The sequence below is a fragment of the Lathyrus oleraceus genome, chromosome 1, assembly GCF_024323335.1.
Source record: "Lathyrus oleraceus cultivar Zhongwan6 chromosome 1, CAAS_Psat_ZW6_1.0, whole genome shotgun sequence".
NCBI classification, from domain to species: Eukaryota; Viridiplantae; Streptophyta; class Magnoliopsida; order Fabales; family Fabaceae; genus Lathyrus; species Lathyrus oleraceus.
The window spans coordinates 36,915,749-36,936,119 of NC_066579.1; the positions used below are offsets into that span (position 1 = coordinate 36,915,749).

The following is a 20,371-nucleotide window of genomic DNA, read 5'->3' on the forward strand; positions in this document are numbered from 1 at the left end:
ACCTGATTCCAGTTGGCTTGTGTCTCACAGCCTAACCTTGTATGAGGCCAATTGTTTGCATATAGTGTGTGTGCTTGCTTTGTGTGCTTGTATGTTTTTTGCCTGTGCTGTTTAGGATAGCTTGCTTCCTGTGCAAGTTAGATAGAAACCTTAACATAGGGATCGTACGCATGACAACTTCTAGGCTCGAGTCGTAGTCTCCCTAGTAGTTTGTGTCTCCCTTTGTCTCTGGTTAGGACAAAAGTTCTTTCCCTGTTAAGGGGAACTACGTCGCCCTGATCCTCATACCAGATGAGGTACGTAGGCAGGAGATGAGTTAATCTCTCCGGGCGCTCTTTTGCTTTTTCAACCCCTTTGTGTGTGTTTGTTTGTTCGGAGTCTGACGTAAGTCCAGCGATTGGCAGTTGGTTTCCTGTGTGTGTTTGTTGGTTCGGAGTCTGATGTAAGTCCAGCGATTGGCATTCGGTTTCCATGTTTGCCTGTTTGTGCGGAGTCTGACGTAAGTCCAGCGATTGGCAGTCAGTTTCCTGTGTGGTTTTGTTTGACGTGCGTTAGCCGAGCTACGAGTGCTCTGATTCTTCTCTGGTTAGAGAAGATACGTATGCATAGGATGCGACATCCTAGCGAGCACGTTTCCCCCTGTCCCGAACTACGTTGACTCTGATGTTTGTTTCTGACAAACTACGTAGGATCAGGATGCGACATCCTGCCGAGTTACCTTCTTCCGTCTTCTTTCGCCTGTCTTGTTATTCTAGTGTGTGTGCATGTTTTGAGCAGTTTCTTTCAGCAACCTTATTCCTTCCTTCTGAGCGTGGATCCCGTCGAGTACGACGGACGTTAGGGGTGCTAATACCTTCCCCTTGCGTAACCGACTCCCGTACTTTGTAATCTCCGGTCGTAAGACCATTTCCTTTCCAGGTTTACTTCGAGCGTTTCCTTTCCCTCCTTTGGGATAAATAACGCACGGTGGCGGCTCTGTTTGTTTGTTTTTCCCGCCGGTTGTTTTTCGCGGATGCGACAGTTGGTGATTGAGGTATAGTTGTCGCTTGCCATGGCAGCGAGGGTGGCAGTAGGGGTTAGGAACGACGTCCTGAGTTAGAGGGGGAGGGGGCTGAACTGTTTCAGCTCTGATACCATATAAGAAATTGAAAGAAAAGAATTGTGTAAAGAATTCATACTTTACTCATTAGGTACTGACATGTATATATACAACCCAAGTAAACATAAGTAAACCTAAATGGAGTGAGTCAGGCTAACAACTTTCCTATATTATACAGAGCAAGTGGACAATTTCGACTCCAAAATTATAATCATCCTACAAATTGATCTTACAAAATTACCAATTTTTGCTTGAAAATTGTAATAATACTTAAAACTATTTATTTATTAAATTCAACTGTTCACAATATTGTATGAATAGATAAATGAAGATATGATTAAAATTCATACATTTATGTTTTTCCTAATTTATCAACTTTTATTTTTTTAAATATAACTCTTATTCTTCCTTTTTATTTTTGATGTAGATATTTTATTTTCAACATGTTTTTATTTACTATTATCTCCTCCTCTTATTTATTTCAAAACTCGTCAATTTTAGTTATATAAGAGTTTATTTTAATTATTCATACTTTTCTCTAAGTTTTTCTATATAAAATATTAAACTATATAGTAATAGAAAATAAATTATTAAACTGTTAAGTAATTAATAATAATTATTAATTATTCATATCGAAGTGTTTAACTATTATGTCTCTCAAGTGTTCTTTTTTATTTTCGATGATACTTTTTATTTATCATATTTATCTCCTTACGAAATTCTTCAAACCTCATTGATCTCTACTAATTCTCTTAGATCTTGTATCATGCCCATGACATATAAACCAATGATTTCTTCATGTACGAGTAGCTTTAATTTTGATTATCAAAGAAGCTTTCAATAAATATAAAGCAGTATGCATGCATGTGATTAAATATAAACAGTAAATGTGTTTGTGCCAACTATTATTTTTAGTTAATTTTTGATATTTTTTTGTATTTAAAATATCTATAAACCATCTTCACAAATAAAAGTTTTTGAAGACGTTAAAATGATAAATATCAAATTTAAAATATAATAATATAAAAAAGTTTTTTTTCTTTCTAACTTACATCATATTGTTAATTGTCTCAATTTTAACCATAATTATTTTAGGATTTTTTTTAAGGAGTAACAAATTTTAAAGAAAAAAAATACATATTATTAAATTATTACAACTGTTTTTGGAATTATTTCATGCGGTCCAATCATCTCGGTTCACACATTCATTCATATTTGGTCATCCAATTTTGATCAAATCGTTTTAATTTAAAAGTAATAATTTTGAGAAAATCAAATTTGTTTTTTATGAGCATGCAGGTATCAATTTTGTGTTTTTGCGAAGTATACAGTTGTCCTCCACCATGCTATGCGAGGAATAGACCATCACCAAACTCTCACACTTTACACCAATTAGACAATAAATATTTTTAATCAATAACTTTTCTAGCAAAATAGCTTTCAATAAATTTGATGTTGTTGGTACTATTCTGGAAATTTGATAAAGAAAGAAGCTTTAATATGAAAAAATAAATCCATGATGAAATGATTATGTGCCTAGTGCTTGGATGAGGGGGAAAACTTTTTTTTAAGACATGAGTTTGGTAAGAATACGGTTTTACTTTTCATTCACAAATTTCTATATCAAATACTTACACTTAATACTATTAAGGTATTTATATTTTAAACACTATTTTATTTTTCTTTCAATAAAAAATAATATTTATAAAAGAATATTCTTATTTTTAAAATTATATTTATAACACAAAAATAAAATTTGCAAAATTTTATTATTATATTAATCACAAAAATGTAAATTATTAACCACCTATATTACTTATGATTCATTAATTAAGTTTATTACTTTATTAATTAATAAATTTTATAACATTTAAAATATTAAATATAATAGAATATAATTGATTATTATATTTCATATTTTAATGTCATAACTTAGTTAATATTATAGAATTTCTTAATTAATGAAATAATAAATTTGGTTAATAAATTATAACTAAAATATGTGTTTAAGGACCTATATTTTGTGGTTAATGTAATAATAAAACTAGTTAATCACAATTTTTTTATTTATTTTATAAAATAATTTTAAAAATAAATATTTTTTCTTATAAATATTTTTTTTTATAAGTAAAATAAAAAACAAAAGTGTTTGGTTTAATACATTCTAAATATAAATAATGAAACGTGCAAATAAATTTGTCACAGCTAATACTTGAGAGTTGAAATTTCCTTGATCAAATATTTAGTTTATCCTTATCAAAATAAAGCAGACTTTAGAAATATAGTTATTTAAAAAGACTCTTTCAAACACGTAATCTAACTATAAACTATCGAGTCATTGAAAATTTCTCGATCGCATTGTTCATTTATTATGATAACGATGACTTTAAAAACACAGTTATCTTGAGAGGATCTTTCAATCAAAACTAATCTAGTTAGAAATTCTATAATGATTGAAACTTTCTCGTCCACAATGTCCATTCACGCCCATTCAAAAAAAAGAGTTAGTTAAAAAATTAAAATTTATCTAATCTGACATACAATCTCTCTCTAAGCCAATATCAGAGAGAGAGAGAGAGAGAGAGAGAGAGAGAGAGAGAGAGAGAGAGAGAGAGAGAGAGAGAGAGAGAGAGAGAGAGAGAGAGAGAGAGAGAGAGAGAGAGAGAGAGAGAGAGAGAGAGAGAGAGAGAGAGAGAGAGAGAGAGAGAGAGAGAGAGAAATACGACCTGCTCTGATACTAATTGTAACACCCACATATAATATTTGTCTAGAATACATATTATACATAGTGTAATACTGATATTGAAATACATAAGCGCCTAGCGGCACAGTGTACATATTTACATGCCCAAAAGGAAACACTATATGGCACAAAACATACACAAAAGTGCCCAAAATAAAAACTAGGAGCTAGATCATTATAGAATGATCTCAAAAATATCTACACAGCGGAGTAGCCAATCAAAACATCAGGTAAGCAAGACATCACTCTATCTTGTCCTTACCCTTCGCCTGCTCAGAACTACCTGAAAAATGATCAACAACATGGGGTGAGATAATAATCCCAATGGGTTCCCTATCTTATGGGTCCACTCGACTCTACAGGGTTTTCTAATCAATATCCAACTTAAGTCAATAAGGGAAATAAGACTTAAGTGATGGGGAACTAACTCACAATGTATGGCAACATGCTCCTCAGTTCTCACAACTCAAAACAAGATCACTATTCAGACTCAGGAAACATCAATCCTTGAGCGGACCTACATCTATGGCAAGCCTAGTTCATGCATGTTCGTATGATTCAGCTTTCGCGGTGGATATCGGGGCCTCTATGAGTTCCAAACTCATTTCAAGCGACCATCACCCGTATGGGACTCTAACCCACTTAGGGTATCTTTCACCGTATGGGATTCTAACCCACTTAGGTGTACACCTCTCCCCCACGTCCGCCATGGTTGGGGCTCAAACCCAATTGAGGCATGAATCATCGGTATCACATCCTATTGCTTACTCATCTAAGCATATCAAATAGAGATGTGCACCACCAAGGGAAAAACATTTTGAATATGTGATTGGTTCCACAAAGCATAACAAGATTCATCAATCACATGTGACTTCATTCACTAATAGATACAAGCAATAACATGGCATGTTCCACACAAAGCGTCTTACTCTCAACTATGGCAACCATTCATTTACGACCTCCACATAACCATCGTACGAACGAATGTCGCCTTCTAATGTTATCTAAGTTATAAGTCTAACTTATTTCCTAAAATGATCACTAGGTTAACTCACTAGATTCAATATGTAATTCTCACATTTAACATTGATTCAATTCAAGTATAACATCATAAAAAATTAATGGTTGATGAAATGAACTTAGAAACATTTATGAAATGAATTTTGAAGTTTTTGGTATAAGCCAATCTATTGGTTGAGGAAGCTCAATCGATTGGTCCCTCTCACATTTCTATTTTTCAAAGAATACAGAGGATCAATCGATTGATCCTCAATGTCAATCGATTGGCAGTTTTCCGAAACAGAAAGTTTATGCAATCGATTGGAATCCCCTGTCAATCGATTGGTTCTGCTAAAATTTCCTTTTCTGCAAAACAGAGAGTTGACACAATCGATTGTCATCAAGGACCAATCAATTGGTCCTAAGCATTTGCCACTTTTTCATACATAAAGACTTCATTTTTTCTACAACTTCCAAAATTCCAACCTGCATAATGTTTGCTTCACTTCTAACTACCAATCTCTTGACATGAACATAACAACACATCAACAAACTTCCAAACAACAACCACATCATTATGTCACAAGAATCTAATAAATGCAAGAACACACATAGAGATAACACCAATGAAATTTCACATGATTCATAGAGAAACTCATCATGATCAAGAGGAAACATTCATCATATAGTATGGATTCTTATAAACCAATTATTCTACAACCCAAATCCCTAAAAATATTAGGGTTTCTAACTAGAACCCACCTTAAGAAATGGAAGAGGAGTTTGAAGAAGATGATGAGATGTGATGGTGATGAAGTGATGATGGATTCCAAGATTTTCTTCCTCCTTCTTCTCCCCCACTAGCTTATTTCCTCTTCTTCTCTTGAGTTTCTTCTTCCTTTCCACCAGTTTGTAAGATACATAGAGAAATAAAGTGGCACATGGTTGGTAGGTAATAGATAAATATATGTGGCCACCATTTGCCATAAGAAATGTGTGGTTAGAAAAGGTTACTAGTAGTAACAAATATCCCAAGTGATACTATACTTCTAATATTTATTCTACCAGAGCAATTGATCCATTATTAGTGTTACCAAAATGTCCAAATTAAAAAAAGGTCAGTCCTAATTAATATTAATTAAGTCAATCTGAATTCACTATTTACTCTATTTATCCCAACTGATAACTTTTAGAGCACATAGGAACTCAATTGATCTCAATTAGTAGGAATTAAGTATTTAAGAAAATACGGGGTATTACATCCTCCCCCCTTAAATAAAATTTCATCCCCGAATTTAATTATTACTTGGAAGAGATGAGGGTAAACTTCTTGCATTTCTAACTCCAGTTCCCAGGTAGCATCGCCTGGATGTGATTCATCCCACTGAACCTTAACAAGAGGGATTTCCTTACTCCTCAATACCTTAACTTCCCGTCCTGTAATACAACTTGGTAGAGGTTCAAAAGTTAGGTCTGCTTCTACTTCTATTGAATCTGGAAGAATAGGTTGAAGAGAATCTGGAATGAATTTTCGAAGTTGAGATACGTGAAAGACGTCATGGATTTCTGATAAAGAAGGTGGTAAGGCTAATTTGTAGGATACTTCTCCAATCCTCTCTATAATCTGGTATGGCCCTACGTATCTCGGACTTAGCTTCCGTGACTTAAACGGTCCCTTCAGTCTCAATCTTGGAGTCACCTTCAGAAATACATGGTCACCTTCGTCAAATTCTAATGGTCTTCTTCTGTGATCTGCGTAGCTCTTTTGGTGATCTTGTGCTTTCTTTATCTTGTCATGAACCATCCTTATCTTTTCCATAGTTTCTTGAATAATCTCCAGTCCTAAGATTCTTTCTTCACCAACTTCTGTCCAACACAGAGGTGTTCTACATTTCCGTACATCAAGGCTTCATAAGGAGCCATCCCGATACTTGCATGCTAACTATTGTTGCATGTGAATTCAATCAATGGTAGGAGTTCCTTCCAATTTCCTCCACTTTCAAGTACACAAGCTCTTAATATATCCTCCAGTGTATGTATCATCCTCTCAGTTTGACGATCCGTTTGAGGATGCTTAGACGTATAAAGGTGTTGTTTCATCAAGAGTTGCAATCTTGTGAAACAACACATGCATGACCTATAAATACATTGTTCAGTATTCGAAAATCAACATATCAAATTCGTGCATCCTCTTCTCATAAATTCTAGACACACTTCCCCGTATTCGAATCTTCACCAGTCTTGTGCATATTTGATTATGAGGCTGGATTATCTTACGTATTCTTGTGTTCAACTCTATGACAATAAAGAGAGTGCTTGAAATACTTTTAAGGAAAGTAACATCAATCACGATTCAGACCTGGATCCATTCAAATTTATCGATATATCTAACAATCTTAAAAGTATTCAAAGAATGGCTTCAAATGCTGCAGTTTCAAGCATCAAAGTTATGAACCATGACCTTGTCAAGTTGGATCGCTCTGATGGAACCAATTTCACCAGATGGCATGACAAGATGACATTCCTATTGACCACTCTGAAGGTTCACCTTGTCTTAAATCCTAACTTGACACCAATTCATAAACCAACTAAGGATGACTCTGATGAACTCAAGAAGGAGCGCAAGAAACACAAAGAGAATAAATTGATATGCCGTGGACATATACTGAATACATAATCTGGTCGTCTCTACAACCTCTATACGGATACTCAATCTAAAACAAGAATTTGGAAAGCACTCAAATTCAAATTCAAGGCCGGAGAGGAAGGTACGAAAAAGTTCTTAATATCTAAATACTTTGCAAGTTGGTGCAATCATTGCAAAGTTTCCACCTTCGTGGCACGCCGCATCAGAGCAATCGGGCCACTCGCGGCGTTATACGTTGGCGCCGGTGGCGCTCCGATGGGCGGTCGCTGCCATGCAACAGTTTAATTTTAATTATTGCTCCTATTTTTATAGTTGCTTAGAGTCTAAATTTCAAATTCGAAACATGCAACAATTCATGAAGTGGTACATAATGTATCCATAGGCGAACCATTGAAGCATACGTTGAAAATGTGTTGTTTCAACAAGAGTTTCAATCTTGTGAAAAAACACATGAATGACCTATAAATACATTGTTGAGTATTCGAAAATCAACACATCAAATTCGTGCATCCTCTTATAAATTTCAGACACACTTCCTTCATTAGAATCTTCACCAGTCTTGTGCAGATTCGATTCTGAGGCTGAATTATCTTGGGTATTCTTGTATTCAACTCTAAGATAATAAAGAGAGTGCTTGAAATACTTTTAAGAAAAATGACATCAATCACGATTCAGACATGAATTCATTCATCTTTACCGATATATCTAACAAGAGAGTGTGTGTAAAATTTAACAAGTGATTACAATTTTCTTCATCATACCATTCATTCATTCATACTTAATTGAAATAAAAATCATTTGGTAGTTAAAAATTCTACATTAAATTTTTTTAACACTTCTTATCATAATTACAATGTACAGGTTTTAAAACGTTAAAAGGACAAATTTATTAAATAAATAAATGACTAATTTATTATATTAAAATAAGATAAATGATATGATCAATTAATTATAAATAAATACTAATTCAGACAAAAGATAGTGAGTTTTTTAAATTTAATATTAATTTAAATTAAATAGGTCTAAAATACAAATTCAAACCAATTTGTTTTTAAGCCATATATAACTCCAAGTTAGAGAAACATTTCCAATTTTTTTTAAATATTAATTTAAATTAATATGTCTAAAATACAAATCCAAACCAAATTGTTTTTAAGCCATATATAATACCAAATTAGATAAATATTTCCAATTTATTTTAAATACTAATTCAAATTAAATATGTCTAATATACAAATCCAAACCAAATTGTTTTTTAGCCATATATAATACCAAATTAGAGAAATATTTCCAATTTATTTTAAAGCCATACAAATCCAAACCAAATTGTTTTAAAGCCATATATAACAATAAATTAGAGAAATACTTTCAATTTATTTTAAATATTAATTTAGATTAAATATGCATAAAATACAAATTCAAAATTTAAATTATTAAAGACAAAAATCCAAAAAAAAAACATCATGGTTTATGAAGTTTTCACATAATAATAATAAATAATGAATGAAATTGAAAGTTATAGTCTAATCTAATACTACTGCTACTTGCTTTACAACTTAAGACATGTTTAAAGTTTATTAACATTCTTCTCAATTCCATTATCAATCCACTTTCGATCTATCAAAAGAAGAAGATATAAAAGGTTGGACAATGAATTTGGTAAGAACACGTCTTTCCTTTTTTAAACAAGATAAAAGCAGTATGCATGCATGTGAATAAATATAAACAGTAAATGTGTTTGTGCCTACTCCACAATTTAAGGTACAAATAAATTTGTCACAGCTCATACTTCAGCCATAAATTAATATTGAAATTGGAATGATGATAAATGAATAGATAATTTTGTGAACCCTAGATTGTTCTATGATTGATGATTTAGGAAAATATGGATTACAAATTGAAGGTTGTTTTATTAGTAAGACTTATTTAAAAATATTAGAATTGTTATTAAATAAAAGAAAGGATTGTTTTAGAAATTTTCATTTTAATTTCATTATACTTTTGACTTTTCTAAAGATTCATTAACAATGACACTGATTTTTTTTTTCCGACTAGGAGGATAGTAAAACACTTGTCTGAATATATAACAGTCAAAATGGAATAGTTATATGGGTCAGTGTGTCAAATCCATAAAATCACATAGTTTAGATCTTAAAATTAAAATTCATATTTTTTAGGATTTTTTAACTTGGTTATAAAAAATTCTCTATCTATTAGAGCTGATAAGTATGGACCGCGAGTAGCCGTTATGTATGCATAACTATAAATTTAAACAAATAGTATTAATATTTATGTTATCTCACTCTAAAATAACACACTTCATTTTCTCACCTCAATAAATTTTATCTTTTTTAAATATTATACATTGATATAATCAAATTAATAGGTAACTATTTTGTGTTTTAATTCATAATTTCTTCGTATTATATTAGTTCATTTTATGTTAAATATTTGAATATTATTTTATACAATATCGACATGTAATCCAAAAGCATATTAAAGTATTTATAAAATTAATATAGTAATTAAATATCGACATGTTAATATTATAAGGTTTTTATTTTACTTTTTTTATAAACAATAACTTTAAAAAACTCGTCTAAGGTCCGGTAGTCCGAAGCCTTTATAGGGTCAGACTCGAGTAGTAATATTTGAGCTATATTATAATATACTTTTTTTGTCATGGTTCTAAAAAGCTTGATGTCCACCAGGACCGACCCATTTAGAATCGGATAATCCGTTTTAATATTTTGATATGCATTGCACCAATTCGGTATGTAATATTCATGCAATTGCTGACAATAAACTAACCTCTTCTAAATTAAATTAATATTCATACCATATTAAGAATTTAAAACTACTTTTTCATTTATTTAAATATTTTATATGTACATATTAACCATTACATACTATATTTATTTACTATTTATTACGATATTACGTGAACCGTGCAAACACACGAGTAGATGACTACTTAATTATTTAGTTTATTTTTTCTACTAAAATGTACATTTTCGACGGGCCGAGACAACTTGATTTGTATATCTTTTATAAAAATTTATTAACCATCACTATAATATATTTATTTACTATTTATAAAGACATTGCACAACCCGTGTGAACGCACGGGTAGATGACAACTTTATTATTTTATTTATTTTTCTACTAAAATATACATTTTCGATGGGTCAAAAATACATAATTTATATATCTTTTATATACATTTCTTAGCCACCACTATACTATATCTATTTACTCTTTATAACGATATTGTGTGACCTGTGCAAACTCATGTGTAGGTGACTACTTATTTTATGTACATTTCTTAAAATTCACTATATTATATTGATTTTGTTGTGTACGTTTTTGTTATTTCAATAAAGACCTATTCTTTAGGTTAGAACAGGTCATTTTTCTGTTTTGCTAAATTCTCGTTATTAGTGGAACTAGTTAAGTCATGTCCTTTATTTTAGGATTTTCAGTTGTTTGCAGTTTTTTATGTATTTACTATAAAAGGCATTGGAACCTATGAATAAAGTAGATCATTTTATGGTGCATTTGCAATTCTGAAACTTACAGTCTACATTTGGTATCAGAGCCAAAGCAAAGCAAAGTGATCCAAGAGAGAGAGATGAGTGACGATAAAAGACTCACCAAGATTCCACAGTTTGATGGTCACTATGACCATTGGAGTGAACTGATGGAAAACCTCTTGCGTGCCAAGGGTTTGTGGAGTCTAGTGAAAGAGGGTTACACCGAACCGGCAGCGGGAATCGAATTGAATACAACGCAGAAGGAGCTCAAGATGAAGGACTGTCAAGTGAAGCACTATCTCTTCCAGGCAATTGACCGGGTTGTGTTTGAACAGATCTTGGATCGCAAAACATCCAAGATCATTTGGGATTCGATGAAGAGAAAGTTTGGAGGCAACGAAAGGGTGAAGCGATCTCTTCTCCAAACCCTAAGAAGAGATTTTGAGGTTCTTGCAATGAAGAATGAAGAGAGCATCGATGATTACTTTGGAAGAGTAATGTCTGTCTCCAACAAGATGAGAAGCAACGGAGAAGACATGTCAGATTCGAAGATTGTTGAGAAAATACTTCGGACTCTGACTGACAAGTTTACATATGTGGTGGTGTCCATCGAGGAGTCAAAAGACACAGAAAAGATGACGCTTGACGAACTACAGAGCTCTCTGTCCGTACATGAAAAGAAATTTAAGAAGATCAGTCATGAAGAAGATGATCAAGCTCTCAATGTCAGAGGCAGGGGCAGAGGATCCTACAGAGGTCGAGGCAGGGGCAGAGGACGCTCATTCAACAAATCAACAATCAAGTGTTACAGCTGCCACAAACTAGGACATTTCCAATATGAATGTCCAAATGGGAACAATGGAGCACATTTTGCAGAGATCGAAGAAAATGATGAAGTTCTTCTCATGGCGTATGTGGAACTTCAAGGTACTATAAGAGGAGATGTGTGATTCGTGGACTCTGGATGTTCAAACCATATGTGTGGAGAAAGAGACATGTTCTCAAGCTTGGACACTAGCTTCACACATAATGTCAAGCTTGGGAACAATCACAAACTGATGGTTGGTGGAAAAGGAGTGGTGAAGATAATGCTCAAGGGAATAAGCTATGTGGTCAACGATGTGTATTATATTCCGGAATTAAAGAACAACCTGTTGAGTGTTGGGCAACTTCAAGAAAGGGGTTTAAACGTGCTATTCAAAGGAGGAGTTCAAAAAACATGCAACATCTTTCATCCCTCGAGAGGAAAAATAACAGAATCTGTTATGAGTGTTAATAGGATGTTTATCCTACTGGGTGAATCAAATGACAAAACAAAGGAGGAGAGATGCCTGCAGGTTGATATCTCAGACAAGGCAGAGTTGTGGCACCGTCGATATGGGCATCTCAGCTACAAGGGACTTCACACATTATGCAGTAAAGAGATGGTTGTGGGATTACCTAAAATTAGAGATATGAAAATCACTTGTGAGACGTGTGTCAAAGGGAAACACCATCGTGTTCCATTTCCAAAATAGAGCAAGTGGAGAGCCACTGAAAGATTACAGCTTATCCACTCCGATCTCTGTGCCCCGATTAGTCCACCATCAAATAGTCAAATAAGGTACTTGATAAGCTTTATTGACGATTTCTCGAGAAAAACGTGGATATATTTTGTGTTAGAAAAATCTGAAGCATTTCATCAGTTCAAGACATTCAAAGCGTTTGTGGATAAGCAAACTGGATTGTTCATCAAATGTCTAAGAACGGATAGAGGAGGAGAATACAACTCAAATGAGTTCAAGGAATTCTGTAGAGAGCATGGAATCAAAAGATTGCTGACCACCGCCTTCACGCCGCAACAAAATGGCGTTGCTGAACGCAAAAACCGCACAATCATGAACATGGTGAGAGCATTCTTATTAGAGAAAGAGGTACCAAAATCTTTCTGGCCAGATGCTGTGCAATGGGTGAATCACATTCTTAACAGATCTCCTACACTCATTGTAAAAGATATGACTCCGGAAGAGGCATGGAGTGGAAGAAAGCCATCAGTCAAACACTTTAGGGTTTTTGGATGTATCGGATATGTTCATATCCCTGATGTTAAAAGAAGCAAGCTCGATGACAAAAGCGTGAAGTGTGTCCTGTTAGGTTTCAGCAGTGAATCCAAGGCATTTAAGATGTTCGATCCAGTGGAGAAAAAGGTTCACATCAGCCGAGATGTGATATTTGAGGAAGATAAGAAGTGGAATTGGGAAGATGTTGGTCATTCTGGTGAAGAAAGCATTGAACTTGAGTGGGAAAATGATTATGAAGATGCTGAGAATGCAGAGGAGACGGAAGAAGCAGAACAAGACACTGATGACGCTCCTTCACCAAACGATCCACCAACTAGAGAAACGATAGCAACGACGGGAAGGGTGAGAAAACCACCAATCTGGTCTGCAGATTCTGTCACAGGAGAAGGGCTATCAGATACAGAGAAGAAGCAAACATGGCTAGAGTCGAGATTAAAAACCTAGCTTTCATGGTCATATCAGATCCGACCAGTTTTCAAGAAGCAGCGGGACATCAGAAATGGAAACAAGCGATGGATGCTGAGATACAATCCATCGAACGGAACCACACGTGGTCGCTGACTGCACTTCCCGTTGGTGCCAAGGCTATTGGGGTTAAGTGGATTTACAAGACTAAATTAAATGAACTGGGAGAGGTAGACAAGTTCAAAGCTAGGCTGATTGTAAAAAGGTATGCTCAAGAGTATGAAGTAGATTACACAGAGGTATTCGCACCGGTGGCTCGAATGGATACAGTAAGGATGATCATTGCTGTAGCAGCACAAAGAGGATGAGGAATCTATCAGCTCGATGTCAAATCTGCTTTTCTGCATGGTGAGCTGAAGGAAGATGTATTTGTAGAGCAACCACAAGGCTATGAAGTAGCAGGGAAGAAGGACATGGTTTATAAGCTACATAAGGCTCTTTATGGACTAAAACAAGCGCCCAGAGCTTGGTTCAGTCGCATTGAGGCTTATTTCGTCAAGGAAGGGTTTGTAAGCAGCTCTAGTGAACAAACATTATTCATCAAACAAAAGGGAGGTAAAATCTTAATTGTGAGCATTTATGTTGATGATCTATTGTTCACTAGTAATGATGAGGAGTTGCTAAATGAGTTCAAGCGCTCCATGAAGGATGAATTCGACATGACCGATTTGGGGAAGATGAGATATTTCCTTGGCATTGAAATGATGCAGAAGGCTGATGGCATCGTTATATGTCAAAGAAAATATGTTGTTGAGTTGATCGAGAGGTTTGGGATGCAAAATTACAACTCCGTTTGTAATCCGATAGTCCCTGGACAGAAGGTTGGCCGAGATGAAGCTGGTGTGAAGGTCGACTCAACGCTATATAAGCAAATGGTGGGCAGCTTAATGTATCTCACAGCCACAAGACATGACTTGATGTTTGTGGTAAGTCTTATTAGTCGTTTTATGGCAAATCCTACCGAGTTACACTTTGCTACTGCAAAAAGAATCATGAGATACTTGAAGGGCACTCTGGAATTTGGGATATGGTATCAACGTGAAGGGAGGAGTGAACTCTTAGGCTACACCGACAGTAACTACGCGGGAGATGTGGATGACAGTAGGAGCACTTCAGGCTATGTTTTCTTGATGAGTGGAGGAGTTGTGGCATGGTCCTCAAGGAAGCAACCAATCGTAACTCTGTCAACTACTGAAGCAGAGCATGTAGCAGCAGCTACATGTGCTTGTCAAGCCATTTGTATGAGGAGGATATTGAAAGAAATCGGGCATGAACAAGATGAAGAAATGGTTCTGTTCTGCGACAACACGTCCACTATCAAGTTGTCACAAAATGCAGTCATGCACGGGAAGTCAAAGCACATAAGGGTCCGATACCATTTTCTCAGAGAATTGACAAAGGAAGGTGTCGTTAAATTGGTCTATTGCAGCACTGAGGAGCAGCTGACCGACATAATGACAAAGCCTTTGAAGATGGCATCATTTCAAAGGATCAGAGAAGCGTTTGGGATGAGTGTTGTGAACTGAAACTCTTGATCGAGTTTAGTTCAAGGGAGGGATTGTTTTGTGTACGTTTTTGTTATTTCAATAAAGACCTATTCTTTAGGTTAGAACAGGTCATTTTTCTGTTTTGCTAAATTCTCGTTATTAGTGGAACTAGTTGAGTCATGTCCTTTATTTTAGGATTTTCAGTTGTTTGCAGTTTTTTATGTATTTCCTATAAAAGGCATTGGAACCTATGAATAAAGTAGATCATTTTCTGGTGCATTTGCAATTCTGAAACTTACAGTCTACAAATTTACTCTTCTAATAACTTTAAAAAAAACGACATATTTCAATAACAAAAAATATAAAAAGTTGGTGTTGAGAATCGAAGCAAGTGACCATCAATCACAACGGTTGTTATTAAGAACTGCGATAAGATATATTTCAATAAAATAATAAAAAACTTAAGACGAGCAAAAATGAGATATTACTATATTTTTTTAAACGGCCGTTGTAAGATAGTGGTACCAAAGATATAATTTGTAGTAGTGACTATTATTCCTTGGTCTAGAGTGTAGAATAAGGCGGTTACGTCAAAAGTGTCGGGGATGGTGTGGAGAATATTTCAAAATAAGATCCCAACCAAAGATAACCTTGCTAAAAGGGGAGTGATTGATCATAGGTGTGCGAGTTTCTCACCTTTTTTTGGTGCCCTGATTTTGTAGGTGTGTGGAATTGTATCCGTTAATGGCTTGGAGTGTCTACTGCTATGCGTAATGAATGTTGACAACATTTATTGCAGTTTAACTGGCTGTTGAGCAGAGGTAGTCAATCGCCTTCGAAGAATGTGATGTTATGGTTCATGTGTGTGGGGACAATATGGGACGCCAAAAACGAAAATACTTTTCAAAATGAGGAAATAACTATTGTGAAGATGGTTAAAGAGGCAAAAATTCTATCTTGGAAAATACTTTTCAACCAGCACGTTGAATAACATTTCACAGTGGTTCACACATCCAAGGGTGTGTCTCATAATTTTGTATGATTGTTGACAGGTGTTATGGAATAACATTAGATCTTTACGCAATTTTGTTGGGGTTTAACGCTGGTAATCATGTGTAGGTTGTTCATCAGTAGGAGAGTGTTCACTTTGCTGAAATATGAATGCATCAGGAACCATTTACTTTATCGTTCCCGTTATTCTTGATATTTAGTGCGACTGGAGGAGAAAACTGATTGTTTAATAGTAGTTGTTTTAGTTTGGTTTGATTATAGTCGCCTTCAACTAAGGGACTCGCCTGAAGCTAAGGGACTCACCATTTGATTAAAGTCTCCTTCAACTAAGGAACTCACTTCAGATTGAGAGACTCCCCTTTTTAGGGACACTATCAACCCATAAACTCACTAGTATGGCAAAAGGCGCATCCTGAGCAAAAATGAGGTTTTAAAAACACTTAGTCCTTAGAAAAACCCCTAATGCATGAGATATTATGTAGTGTTATATTTATGAGCGTGCTATATTAGGACGCCCTCACCCAAGTATAGTATCTCCTGGGGAGGTATCCTTACTAGAATAGAGGACTCACCTATGACTGGTGACATGTATACAGTCGTTGGTCAAAGGAAACAGAGTCCACCACCATTTCTTGAAGAATAGGTAGTCAACAACCTCTCTTGATCATGAGGGAGCCATTGCCGCCACTCAAGGGTACCCAAACCCTTTGCCCAAAGGTCTTTATAAATACCTCCCTCATAATGGGAAAATGGGAATCTTAAGCCATACCGATCATTACACCTTTTAGGAGCTTTTACCTAAGCAGTCCATATATCTACGTGGTCTTTCACCTCACGTGAGCATGACCCCGGAAAGAACCTTAAAACATAATCGTACAAGGCTTCTCACTGTCGTGGGTAAACTCCACCATCGTACACATGTATTTTTTGACCAATACAAAACAAAAATCATTTCGTTTAATTATTTTGAAAATACATGGTTGTTTAATTAATTTGTTTTCTACTAATCATATTATTTCATTTTAAATATATCAAACGAATCACATATTATATTAATTTGTTTAATAAAATATATTACATATTATATATTTTATGAATAATTAAAAATGATATTTATAGGAAACCTGTATGAAAGCATGGATGTTTGCCTAATTACAATGAAAACATAAATTAAGTAATGCTAATTTGTTTAAAAATATACTATATTATTAATTAAAAAAAATATCTAAACAAGCTCACTTATAAAATCTTGAATTTAATTGATATACACTGACGGTGTAAAGATTTTTTATACTGTCAGTTAATCACAACCATTGATTTATTTAAAATATTTGACTTTTATTTTAACCACTTAAAAAGTAATATAAACGAATGATTGTGATGCATTAATAGTGTAAAACTTTTTACACTGACAGTGCATAACAATTAATCTCTAAATTCTTTTTGGAGAGGACTTGTGAAAAATATCTATTAATTTATCATGTTACAACTATGTTAATCTAATTTGATATTAAACATCATTTATTAATATTAAATTGATGTTGAAAATTAGTTATGGTCGTCTTCAATTTTTAAATTTTTTATTCAATTAATGTCAATCATATATACACATGAAGATGATCTTCTAAAACATTCTATTTTCTATTCTATAGAACAATGTTTTAAAAACCGGATCGAACCGGTCGGTTGGGTCAAGAATCATAGATGAATTTGATTGGATCAACATTTCAAAATCGTTAATGATTCAAAATTGAAGTAAAACTGAATTGAACCGTGCAAAATCATTCGAACCAGAGTCAATTATGTAAAATCGATTAAAAAAACATAAAATTAATAAAAAAAAAATTTAATTTTAATACGTCAATATCAAAATTTAACATTGTGCAATCACAAAAATTTCATATTTCTTTTACAACCATATAAACTTCTAAATTTTGTAACTCAGTTATAGTTTTTCTTTCAACTCCACCCCATCATTATCATGTCCTCTCTTTTAAGCATAGTCATGATGTATTAATTATCGTTCAAGTCAATATTATTTATTGTCAATTAAGACTTGTTTGTTATACTTCAACTCAAATTCATTTTTTTAATGAAATATATTATATTATTTATTTTTAATACTCTATCTTATTTAATTTATGTATTCTTAATTATTTGATCTTTATTTTAGGTATTATATGCTATTGTCTTAATTTTGATTTGAATTCGTTTAACTATTTTTATTATAATTTTTTAATTTGATCAAATTATTCTTAAGTGATGGTTGAAATGATTGTATAACTATGTTAGGTTATTATATGTATTACCGATATTGTTGTATTAGTTTTGTAACAGATTTTTGAAATATTTATTTTATTAATCGATTGAATCAATTAAACCTTAAATCGCAAGTTTCATCGGTTCAATCTCCAATTCGATTTTTAAAACATTTCTATTGAACACTAAATTAATCAAATTCAAACACTTCAAATTTTAACTATTATTTTTAATTAATTTTTGATATTTTTTGTATTTAAAATATCTATAAACCATCTTCACAAATAAATGTTTTTGAAGACGTTAAATAGATAAATATCAAATTTAAAATATAATAATATAAAAAAAGTTTTGTTTCTTTCTAACTTACATCATATTTAGTTCTGTCTCAATTTTAACCATAATTATTTTAGGATTTTTTTTAAGGAGAAACAAATTTTAAAGAAAAAAAATTACATATTATTAAATTAATACAAATGTTTGGTTACTATATCATGCACTATGCATGAAATAGTGCTAGGATGAGGGGAAAAACATTTTTTAAGACATGAGTTTGGTAAGAACACATCTTTACTTTTTCTATATAAATTTTAATATTAAATACTTACATCTAATACTAATACTGTTCACATATTTAGATATTAAATAGTATTTTTATTTATTTTTAAATAAAAAATAATATTAATAAAAGAATATTCTTATTTTTAAAATTATATTTATAACATAAAAAAAATTATGATTAATCAATTTAATTATTATATTAACCATAAAAATATAAATTATTAACCACATATTTTACTTATAATTTATTAGTCAAATTTATTACTTTATTAGTTAATAAATTTCATAATATTAACTAAATTTAGACATTAAAATATTAAATATAATTGAATATGATTGACTATTGGATGTCATAACTTAGTTAATATTATAAAATTTATTAATTAATGAAATAATAAATTTGATTAATGAATTATAAATAAAATATGTGTTTAAGGACCTATATTTTGTGGTTAATATAATAATAATATTAGTTAATCACAAGTTTTATATTTATTTTATTAAATAATTTTAAAAATAAATATATTTTCTTATAAATATTATTTTTATTTATAAAAAAATAAAATAAAAAATGTTTGGTGTAATATATTCTAAATATAAATAGTGAAAGGTGCAAATAAATTTGTCACAGCTCATAGTTCAACCATCAATTAATATTGAAATTGGAATGATGATAAATGAATAGATAAATTTGTGACCCAAGACTGTTCTATGATTGATGTTTAGGAAAATATGGATTTCAAATTGAAGATTGTATTATTAGTAATATTTATTTAAAAATATTAGAATTGTTATTAAATACAACAAAGGATTGTTTTAGACATTTTAATTTGAATTTCATTATACTTTTGACTTTTGTATTTATAGTCTAGGACCTTGCATACACAATAATTAATACTCCCACCACAACACAAGCCACCTACAGTTCAGTGTTTCTAAATAATGAATTTGCAGGTGATGTTTTGTTCTTACTAATGGTTTTTTAACTTGATCTATGCACGTGTTTGGTGCTATGAAGTACAACATGTTGTAAAATTTCTCATTTACCTTTTAAGACAATAATAATCTAAATTTCTCAATTTTGTTAAATTTTAGTTCTAAATTGTGATGACAAAATAGCTTGAGGTATAACAAATACTGATATGCAATAACTTTGCCAGGAATATTTTGAGGTACATAACTGAAGAAAATATTAAGAAATATTTATCTAAATCCATTTTTATTTTATTTTATGTTATTTTATTTCATACCTTCATCCAAAACTCCCAGAACCCATTAAACCATATGAACCCTAATCTGAACTGTTCAAACCCTAACCCCGGGTGACAAACCCTAACCTTAACAATGAAGAACCCTAACCCTACTACATTTGTCCCAGACGAACCCTATCATGAAGAAGATGAAGATTTATCTTCTTCCCTCTAACCCTAACCTAATTTAACCTATATTTATCCATAAACCACCCAGATAATGCCCCCGGTAACCCTAAACAATATATCCAACCTTA

General features: G+C 32.7%; 1 protein-coding gene across 1 annotated transcript; it reads right to left on the reverse strand.

Moving 5' to 3' along the window:
• Window positions 1-6,057: 6,057 nt before the first annotated feature.
• On the reverse strand, window positions 6,058-6,660 carry LOC127089370 (uncharacterized). Its single transcript, XM_051029358.1, has one exon. It carries the CDS (start codon window positions 6,658-6,660, stop codon window positions 6,058-6,060), a length of 603 nt encoding a protein of 200 aa, XP_050885315.1.
• Window positions 6,661-20,371: the final 13,711 nt, after the last annotated feature.

Bases quoted from the DNA above. Each gene is read 5' to 3' on its own strand.
- LOC127089370 (XM_051029358.1), bottom strand. From the start codon at position 6,660: ATGGAAAAGATAAGGATGGTTCATGACAAGATAAAGAAAGCACAAGAT.